This window comes from Tachyglossus aculeatus, chromosome 17 (genome assembly GCF_015852505.1).
Source record: "Tachyglossus aculeatus isolate mTacAcu1 chromosome 17, mTacAcu1.pri, whole genome shotgun sequence".
NCBI lineage: Eukaryota > Metazoa > Chordata > Mammalia > Monotremata > Tachyglossidae > Tachyglossus > Tachyglossus aculeatus.
Window position 1 is genome coordinate 133,214 of NC_052082.1, and position 10,370 is coordinate 143,583.

General features: G+C 52.7%; 1 protein-coding gene across 1 annotated transcript in view; it reads right to left on the bottom strand.

Annotated features, from left to right (window-relative positions):
* LOC119939410 (coiled-coil domain-containing protein 33-like) overlaps positions 1-3,941 on the bottom strand; it is a 20,717-nt gene extending 16,776 nt beyond the window's left edge. The window contains exon 1 of the mRNA XM_038759422.1: positions 3,704-3,941. Within this exon, the coding sequence (XP_038615350.1) occupies positions 3,704-3,736 (33 nt within the window). The 5' untranslated portion in view covers positions 3,737-3,941. The remainder of the gene's footprint in view (positions 1-3,703) is intronic.
* Between the last annotated feature and the right edge of the window lie 6,429 nt (positions 3,942-10,370).

Consider the following 10,370-nt stretch of genomic DNA (forward strand, 5'->3'; position numbering starts at 1 on the left):
AAACAGCCAGAGGGCCATTGAGTTCTGGGCTCCTCTGGTACCTCAAAGCCCCCTGCACCCCAGAGACAAAGTGGCTCCTCTCGGCTGGCCAGAGGCCCCGGGAAGACGGGTCCCGCCGCACGTGACAGTCGCTCACCGACACGGGCTAAGATTTCGAGCGACACATCGACCTCGTCCAGGGGGCGGTTGGGCTTGAGTCATGGGAAGGGCTCCGGTAAGCTCAGCACATCTGAGGGCGCTCCCTAGACCGACCCCCTCTGCATCTGCAGCTCCAAGATAGTGCCAGTCCTGGGCCCCCTGAGGCCCGGCGCAGGGGCTGTGCAGCAGTGCTGGCTAACGCTCGAGGTCAGGGTCTCAGGGGGTCTCAGGAACTCGACTGGCTCAATCCAAAGAGGACTGGAAGCAGGTTAATTCAGACTTGCTTTACCCCAACTCACTCTGTCCTGTCTTTCTGCAGACTGTTACCCCGCTTTCTCTACCCTGCAGCTGGGGGAGCTGAGGCCCAGAGGGGAAAAGAGATTGACACAGCTCCCTCTCGAAGATTGGGGGGCTCCCCCCGGAACTAGAAGATTCTGTGGGAGGCATCTTGAATTAGGGGTGGAGAGCCATCAGGGCCCGGGACACAGGAGCTGCGGGGACAGTGTGGGCAGCTCCCTTCTCCTCCTGCAAAGCCATAACCCCTGGGGAGCTGACTCGCTCATGACACAGACTGGATGTCGCAGGAAGGGTCCGGGGGGAGAGAACCCTGGGCCAGGTGTTGGCCGGAATGGACTAGAGAGGGGAGGGGTGGATCCAATGGACTCTTCGCCCTCCCCTTCACATTGGCTGGGGATACCTGGGGGCCCCGTGCCCCCACCCCCATCCCCCCGTAATCCTCAGGCCCATCGTCTGGGCCCCGAGGCCTGGCCGGAGTCCTCCTCCACCACCGATCTCCCCCTGCATCCGGTCAGTTGGCGGGACCAGAACGCACGGGAACCACGTGGGCCTAACTTGGTGACTGACCACTTCCCGCTTCTCAATGACACTCCGTGGGGTAGAGGTCCCGCAGGTTTCTGTTTCCCATCTCGCCATCCATCTTCAGTGCTTAGAACAGTGCTTGGCACATGGTAAGTGCTTAACAAATGCCATTATCGTTATTTTCCCCTCTCCATCCCCCCCATCTTTCCTCCTTCCCTTCCCCACAGCACCTGTATATATGTATGTATGTTTGTACGTATTTATTACTCTATTTATTTATTTATGTATTGTACTTGCACATATCTATTCTATTTATTTTATTTTGTTAGTATGTTTGGTTTTGTTCTCTGTCTCCCCCTTTCAGACTGTGAGCCCACTGTTGGGTAGGGACTATCTCTATATGTTTCCAACTTGTACTTCCCAAGCGCTTAGCACAGTGCTCTGCACACAGTAAGCGCTCAATAAATACAACTGATGATGATGATGACCACCCGCTTTCTGCCCCCTGCACCGCCAGGGGACAAAACCGTCCTGGTCACCGGCTGGGCTTCCTGCCTGCTGGCAGTCCAGTCATCCATCAGCTGGTAATGTGTATATGCATGTCAATGGAGATGCTAAATCCAGTTTCTTCATGAAAATCATTAAGGAGGAACAAAGGCCCACTTGAACTCTCTCCACACCTTCCCTGTCTCTTTCTCCCTCTCAATCAATCAATCAATCAATGGTGAGTATTTAAAGCTGACTGTGTGCAGAGCACTGTATTAAGGGAACTGCATTGTACTGCACTAAGAAGCAGCGTGACTTAGTGGGAAAGAGTACGGGCTTGGGAGTCAGAGGTCGTGGGTTCCAATCCCAGCTCCACCACTCGTCGGCTGTGTGACTTTGGGCAAGTCACTTCACTATGCCTCAGTTATCTCATCTGTAAAATGGGGATTAAGACTATGAGCCCCACATGGGATAACCTGATTACTTTGTATCTACCCCAGCACTTAGAACAGTGCTTGGCACATAGTAAGCACTTAATAAAGACCATCATTGTTATTATTATCATTACTAAGCACCTGAGAGAGTACAAACCAATAGAGTTGGTAGACGGGACCCCTGCCCATAAGGAGTTCAAATTTTAGTAGGGGAGACAGATATTAAAATAAGTTATCGACAAAGGAAGCAGCAACATATAAAGATATGGACATAAGTGCCGTATGGCTGGGGGTGGAGGGAGGAACTAAGTGCTTAAGTGCCCGCGTGATGCAGAAGGGAGGGAGAATAGGGATGATATCATCGTCCAGTGCCAAGTTTTCCTTTTACCCCCCCTTCTCCTTCTCCACGCTTGACCCTGTGAGCAGCTTGCCGTGTCCCCACCCCAGCTCACACCAACCACCCCCAGAAAGTCCAGCTCTGGTTGGGAACTTTTCAGCCCTCAATTGCCACTGGAACAATAGTAAATTTTTCACAACAGTGAACAAAACGGAGGAGGGCAAAGCAGGGGCTGCTACTCAGAAGGCAGTAAGGGACACACTGGTCTACGGTCATATACTGCACCCTGAACCTTAGCCAATCATCTCACAAGGCAAGATATTGGCTCTTGAGGGACTGGGCAAGAAAGTGTGGGTGTCTCAGAGCAAACCAACACTACTAATGAAAAACCATCCAAACTCAAATCCTACTGATGGCGAGATGTCTTGCTCTCACCCACAAAATCGTCCTGCTTGAGTAGGCGGTCCAGGATATCGATCTAGGGTACCGGCACTAATCTCTTGCCTTCAGCTTTGAAGTCTCAGGACCAAGGCCCATTTATAGGTCCAGAACAGAGACTCCATCCTCCCCTTCACTATAACTCCTGAGGCTCCCTCCATCCCCTCCTCGCCTTCTCAATTGCACTAAAGAGAGTAGTTTCCCACAGGAAACTATCTGTCTGGCGGTGAGAAGCTCAGGAGGTTAGCCGACTTGGCCTGGTTGTCCTGACTCGGCTGCAGCTCTCCTCTCTGATGGAGGGATGGGAGGTGGGGAGAGGATCCCAGACCTCCTGCTCCAGGTGAAGTGGGGGGAGCCGGGTGGTCTCTGGGGTAGTTGGAGCAGAGAGGGCGGTGGCAGATGAGCTCTCTCTGGGAGAGAATTGATCCGAGACCCTTCACGAGAAAAGCGATCGGGCCCGGGGAGGGAAACGGGGCCCGCCCCAGTGATGGAGAAGGATAGGACGGGACTCTGCTGCTCTGCACATAGTAAGCGCTCAATAAATATGATTGATGATGATGATGATGCTTCTGGGTGCTCCCTCTCTGCTCCCTTGCCCGCCCCGGCCTCTGTCCACTAGGAGGATGGAAATCAATCCAAAGTAGATTTGAAAAAGGGAACAATTGCTTTCTATGTTGTCCATCAATGTCTGCCAATTTTTTATGGTATTTGCTAAGCGCTTACCATGTGCCAGGCACTGTATTAAGTGCCGGGGTAGATAAGAGCAAATCAGGTTGGACCCAGACCACACGGGGCTCACAGTCTTAATCCCCATTAAGGAGGTGAGGTAACTGAGGCACAGAAAAGTTAAGCGACTTGCCCAAGGTCACCCAGCAGACAAGTGGGGGAGCCGGGACTAGAACCCAGGTCTTTCTGCCTCTCGGGACCGTGCTCTATCCACTAGGCCACGCCGCTTCTCATCCATCACGGTGATCGTGACAATCTTTCGGAGGAAATCAGTTCAGTTGCGGTGGTGCCCCCTCGGGCCCCGGACCCTGCCTTGGCTACTCACAGTTGAAGATAGCGGTCGGTAGTAATAAGCCATCCGGTGTTGTGGGCGGCTCCGGGCCTCCCGACGGCGAAGTCCGGGATCCCAGCACCTGGGGCTGGGCACCCGCCTCACCGCTCCGCTATTCTCTGAATCGCTGCTGACTCCCCGACTGTTGCCCAGCAGCCGTCAGGTCGGCGGGCCGGCCAACACAGCACGCCCTCCGGCAGGTCCACTCCCACCCGGCGCGGCCCACTCCCGGTCCCGGCTGCGGAGCACCGCCTGACCCCCCAACGGCCCGCGGCCGGGAGCGGGAGCGGGCCGGGAAAGGGGTCAGCCAGAGCGGGGCTTCCTGCCAGCGGGTCAAGCGGTGCCGGGCAGACCTCAGAACCAGCACTTTTCTCCTCTGGTTGGCAGCTCTTTGGCAGACACATTCTTGGGTGCTGTGCTGTTGCTACCACAAACGGCCTCTCCCTGGCAACCGCACAGCACGTGGGAGACGGAGCCCTGCGGCTCCTGGACTCCGGGACCGACTCCCACGCCGCTGGCTGGCCGGCCAAGTCACTTCACTCATCTGTAAAATGGGGATCGAGACTGTGAGCCCCCTGTGGAACAGGGACTGCGTCCAGCCCGATTTCCTTGTACCCACCCCAGCGCTTAGTGCAGTGCCTGGCACAGAGGAAGAGCTTAAGAAATACCATAATAATTATTCATTATTATCACAACGAGCCTGAGGAGCTGCACAGACTGGCCCAGAAACTATGGTCTGGCCACTCGTACCTCGTAGCAGCGTGGCTCAGGGGAAAGAGCACGGGCTTTGGAGTCAGAGGTCATGGGTTCGAATCCCAGCTCCGCCACATGTCTGCTGTGTGACCTTGGGCAAGTCACTTAACTTCTCTGAGCCTCAGTTACCTCATCTGTAAATGGGGATTGACTGTGAGCCCCACGTGGGACAACCTGATCATGTTATATCCCCCCAGCGCTTAGAACAGTGCTTTGCACATAGTAAGCGCTTAACAAATGCCATCATTATTATTATTATTATTACTATGGTCCAGGAGAAGCGCATAACCTTCCATATGAGGAGTTTTGTCAGTGTGTGTGAGGAGCAGCGGGGCCTGGTGGGAAGAGGACCGGCATGGGAGGAGGGGGGGAATTGGGTTCTAGTCCCGGCTCTGTCGCTGACCTGCTGTGTGACCTCTGGCAAGAAAAATCAATCAATCAATCAATCGTATTTAATGAGTGCCTACTGTGTGAAGAGTACTGTACTAAGCGCTTGGGGGCGTACCTGACAATATAACAGACTCACTCACTGCCCACAACGAGCTTAAAGTCTAGATGTCTGTGTGCCTCCGTTTCCTCATCCGTAAAATGGGGTCTAAACACCTTTTCTTCCTACTTAGTAGTTATCGAAAAGTAGGGTGCAAAATAGGTTAACCGGTGTAAATCAGCCGCAGGGTTCGAGAACCCAAGGTGGTGACGCAGATAGGAAAAATGACTCAGAGACATGAGTTCAGATAGAGCAGTAAAGGAGGAAGGTGGCTACCTGCCCAGTCACCTCTCGAGAGAGGTACGAGTGGCAAGCAGCCCCGATCACATTCCCACGGTGTCTTTTATTGAGTTACATCAAAGCGGGGGCGAGCAATGGGAATTTCAGGAATCCAATTAGGACCGACAGGATGTTATAAATTCTCATTATTCTCTGTTCTCACTGTCTTGTGCAGGATGTTGTTATCTGCCCTATGACCTTGCATAGACAGGTGTTACTTGTTACTGGCCTTGAAGACATCCTGTGCTGAGCCTCGCAGAAAATACAAAAAAAGAGATGCTCTCGGCCTGCACAAAATGGAGTCAGTCATGCCAAGTCTTGGCCTGCACAAAATGGAGTCAGTCACGTCAAGTCCGCTAGTGGACAACATAGTGCCCTTCGTGTGGGACAGGGATTTTGTCCTACCTGATTATCTTTTATCTACTTCAACTCTTAGCCCAGTGTTTGGCACATAGTAAGGATTTAAACACTATTATTATTAGGACCTGGGCCCCAGCACTGCAGGGCCTCGTCAAAGCAGCCCCACACCCCTCCCTGGCTGCGTCACCTTTCCAGCTCCACCCCAAACACCCCCATCCCTGGAAATGTGCCCTCATCCAATCTGTCCCCACCCCCTCCTTCCCACATCCCCATCTAAATAATAATGATGATATTTATCAGGCGCTTACTATGTGCCAGGCACTGTCCCAAGTGCTTAGGTAGATATGGGATAATCGGGTTGGACTCAGTCCCTGTCCCATATGGAGCTCTCACTCTTAATCCCCACTTTCCAGAGGAGGGAATTGAGGCCCAGAGAAGAGAAGTGACTTGCCCAAGGTCACAGAGCAGGCGGGGCTGGGATTAGAACTCATGACCTTCTGATTCCCAGGCCCGGGCTCTATCCACCAGGCCACGCTGCTAATATGTCTCGATGAACCCCATTCCAAGGTGGACGACTCCCCTTCATCCTGGTGGGGTTCCTCACCCAGTCGCTGCTCCAGACCCGAGCGGGACCGGACGGACAAGGCCGTCTCCCCACCTGCTCCTTCTCTCTCCTCTGCGTCTCACTCATTCAATCGGATTTATTGAGCGCTTACTGGGTGCAAAGCACCATACTAAGCACTTGGAAAGTACAGTTCAGCAACAGAGACAATCCCTGCCCACGAGGGGCTCACAGTGCGGAAGGCCTAGAACTCTAGACGACAGTCGCCCTCTCTGATCGCTCTCCCTCTCGGCAGTCTCGCATTTCCTCCTGCCTTCAAGTCACGTTGATGATGGCATTTGTTCAGCGCTTACTAGGTGTGAAACACTGTTCTAAGTGCTGGGGGAGATACAAGGTGATCAGGATGTCCCATGGGGGGCGGGGGGGGGTGGCTCACAGGCTTCATCCCCATATTACAGATGAGGTCACTGAGGCTCACAGAACTGATTTGCCCAAGGTCACACAGCAGACATGTGGCAAAGCGGGATTATGTCCAAGACTTAATATGTCCAAGACTGAACTCCTTATCTTCCCTCCCCAACCCTACCCTCTCCCTGATTTTCCCATCACTGTTGACGGCACTACCACCGTTCCCATCTCACAAGCCCGCAACCTTGGTGCCATCCTCGACTCCGCTCTCTCGTTCACTCCTCACATCCAATCCGTCACCAAAAACTGCCGCTCTCACCTCCACAACATCACCAAGATCCGCCCTTTCCTCTCCTTCCAAACCACTACCCTGCTGGTTCAATCTCTCATCCCATCTGGAGTGGCTTACTGCATCAGCCTCCTCTCTGATCTCCCATCCTCCTGTCTCTCCCCACTTCAATCTATACTTCACACTGCTGCCCGGATCATCTTTGTGCAGAAATGCTCTGGGCATGTTACTCCCCTCCTCAAAAATCTCCAGCGGCTACCAATCAACCTACGCATAAGGCAAAAACTCGTCACTCTCGGTTTCAAGGCTGTCCATCACCTCGCCCCCTCCTACCTCAACTCCCTTTTTTCCTTCTCCAGCCCAGCCCGCACCCTCCGCTCCTCTGCCGCTAACCTCCTCACCAGGCCCCATTCTCGCCTGTCCCGCCGTTGACCCCTGGCCCACATCCTCCCCCTGGCCTGGAATCAATCAATCGTATTTATTGAGTGCTTACTGTGTGCAGAGCACCCTCCCTCTGCACAACCACCAAGCTAGCTCTCTTCCTCCCTTCAAAGCCCTACTGAGAGCTCACCTCCTCCAGGAGGCCTTCCCACACTCAGCCCCCTCCTTCCTCTCCCCCTCCCCATTCATTCAATCGTATTTATTGAGCGCTTACTGTGTGCACAGCACTGTACTAAGAGCTTGGAAAGTACAAGTTGGCAACATATAGAGATGGTCCCTACCCAACAGTGGGCTCACAGTCTAGAAGGGGGAGACAGACAACAAAACAAAACATATTAACAAAATAAATAGAATAAATATGTACAAATAAAATAGAGTAATAAATGCATACAAACTTATATACATTTATACAGGTGCTGTGGGGAGGGTTAGGAGGTAAGGCGGGAGGGAGGGGGTGAGGAAGGAGGGGGCTCAGTCTGGTATGGCCTCCCCATCCCCCCCACCCTACCTCCTTCCCCTCTCTACAGCACCTGTGTATATGTTTGTACAGATTTATTACCCTATTTATTTTACTTGTACATATTTACTATTCTATTTATTTTATTTTGTTAATATGTTTTCTTTTGTTGTCTGTCGCCCCCTTCTAGACTGTGAGCCCGCTGTTGGGTAGGGACCGTCTCTACATGTTCCCAACTCGTACTTCCCAAGCGCTTAGTACAGCGCTCTGCACACAATAAGCACTCACTAAATACGACTGAATGAATGAATGAGTGATTAGAGTGCTCTGCACACAATAAGCGCTCAATAAATACGACTGAATGAATGAGTGATTAGAACCCACGACCTCTGACTTCCAAGCCCGGGCTTTTTCCATTGAGCCACGCTGCTTCTTATCTGTCCTTAGGTTCACTCATTTGTTGAGCGCTTACTGTGTGCAGAGCACTGTGCTTGGATGTCCTGCGGTCACGTCCAACTTAACCTGTCCCAAAGCGACCTGCTTATGTGCCCCCCTGACCCCCGGCCGCTGCCGCCAGCAGCCTGTGCTCAATAAGTACAACTGAATGAATGAATGAGTGATTAGAGTGCTCTGCACACAATAAGCGCTCAATAAATACGACTGAATGAATGAGTGATTAGAACCCACGACCTCTGACTTCCAAGCCCGGGCTTTTTCCATTGAGCCACGCTGCTTCTTATCTGTCCTTAGGTTCACTCATTTGTTGAGCGCTTACTGTGTGCAGAGCACTGTGCTTGGATGTCCTGCGGTCACGTCCAACTTAACCTGTCCCAAAGCGACCTACTTATGTGCCCCCCTGACCCCCGGCCGCTGCCGCCAGCAGCCTGTGCTCAATAAGTACAACTGAATGAATGAATGAATGAATTATCTGGGCCTCAGTTCTCTCATCTGTAGAATGGGGATGAAGACCGTGAGCCCCACGTGGGACAACCTGATTACCTTGTATCCCCCCAGTTTGGAACAGAGCTTTGCACATAGTGAGCGCTTGGCAGGTGCCATTATTATTATTGTTATCATTAAACTCATTATGGGCAGGGAATGTGTCTGCTAATTCTGTTGTACTCTCCCAAGCACTTAGTAGAGTGCTCTGCATATAGGAAGTGCTCCCTCTCCACCCCATTCTCCCCATCCCCCCACCATCCCTCCTTCCCCTCCCCACAGCACCTGTATATATGTATCAATCAATCAATCGTATTTATTGAGCGCTTACTGTGTGCAGAGCACTGGACTAAGCGCTTGGGAAGTCCAAGTTGGCAACGTATAGAGACAGTCCCTACCCAACAGTGGGCTCACAGTGTAAAAGGAGGAGACAGAGAACAAAACCAAACATACTAACAAAATAAAATAAATAGAATAGATATGTACAAGTAAAATAGAGTAATAAATATGTACAAACATATGCACATATACACAGGTGTTGTGGGGAAGGGAAGGAGGTGAGATGGGGGATCATCATCATCATCAATCGTATTTATTGAGCGCTTACTGTGTGCAGAGGACTGGACTAAGCGCTTGGGAAGTACAAGTCGGCAACATATGGAGACAGTCCCTACCCAACAGTGGGCTCGCAGTCTAAAAGGGGGAGACAGAGAACAAAACCAAACATACTAACAAAATAAAATAAATAGAATATATAGGTACAAGTAAAATAAATAGAGTAATAAATATGTACAAGCATATATATATATGTAGGTGCTGTGGGGAAGGGAAGGAGGTAAGATAGGGGGACGAGGGGGAGTGGAAAGAGAGCGGGCTTTGGAGTCAGAGGTCATGGGTTCAAATCCCGGCTCTGCCGATTGTCAGCTGTGGGACTTTGGGCAAGTCACTTCACACTTCACTTCTCTAGGCCTCAGTCCCCTCATCTGTAAAATGGGGATTAAGACCGTGACGCCCCCCGTGGGACAACCTGATCACCTTGTAACCTCCCCAGCGCTCAGAGCAGTGCTTTGCACATAGTAAGCGCTTAATAAATGCTATCATTATTATTATCATGTATTTATTACTCTATTCTATTTGTACATATTTATTCTATTTTATTTTGCTAATATGTTTTGTTTTTTGTTGTCCGTCTCCCCCTTCTAGACCGTGAGCCCGCCGTTGGGTAGGGACCGTCTCTAGATGTTGCCGACTTGGCCTTCCCAAGCGCTTAGTCCAGCGCTCTGCACACAGTAAGCGCTCAATCAATACGATCGAATGAATGAACGAAGGGACAGAACAGGCTGAGGCGGCGCGCGAGCCGCGCGGCCAGCCACTGCGGGGGGAGGGGCGGGGCGGGGGGCGCGCGCGCGGCGGCAGGTATGACTCAGCGGGAGTATGGGGGGGGGGGGGGGGAGGGGCGGCGGCGGCCTAGCGCTGAGCGCGCAGCGCCGGCGCGCGCCTGCCCCGCCTTCTGCCCCGCGGCCTCCTGGAAAGTCTCGCGAGACTCGTCCCCCTCCCCGCCCCGCCCCCCGCCCCGCCCCCTGGGCCTGCCCGCGGGTCGCGCGGCCGGGCTGCAGCCCCGCCCCTCGCTCCCCTCTCTGCTCCCCTCCCCCTCCCGGCCGGTCCGATCCGATCCGATCCGGTCCG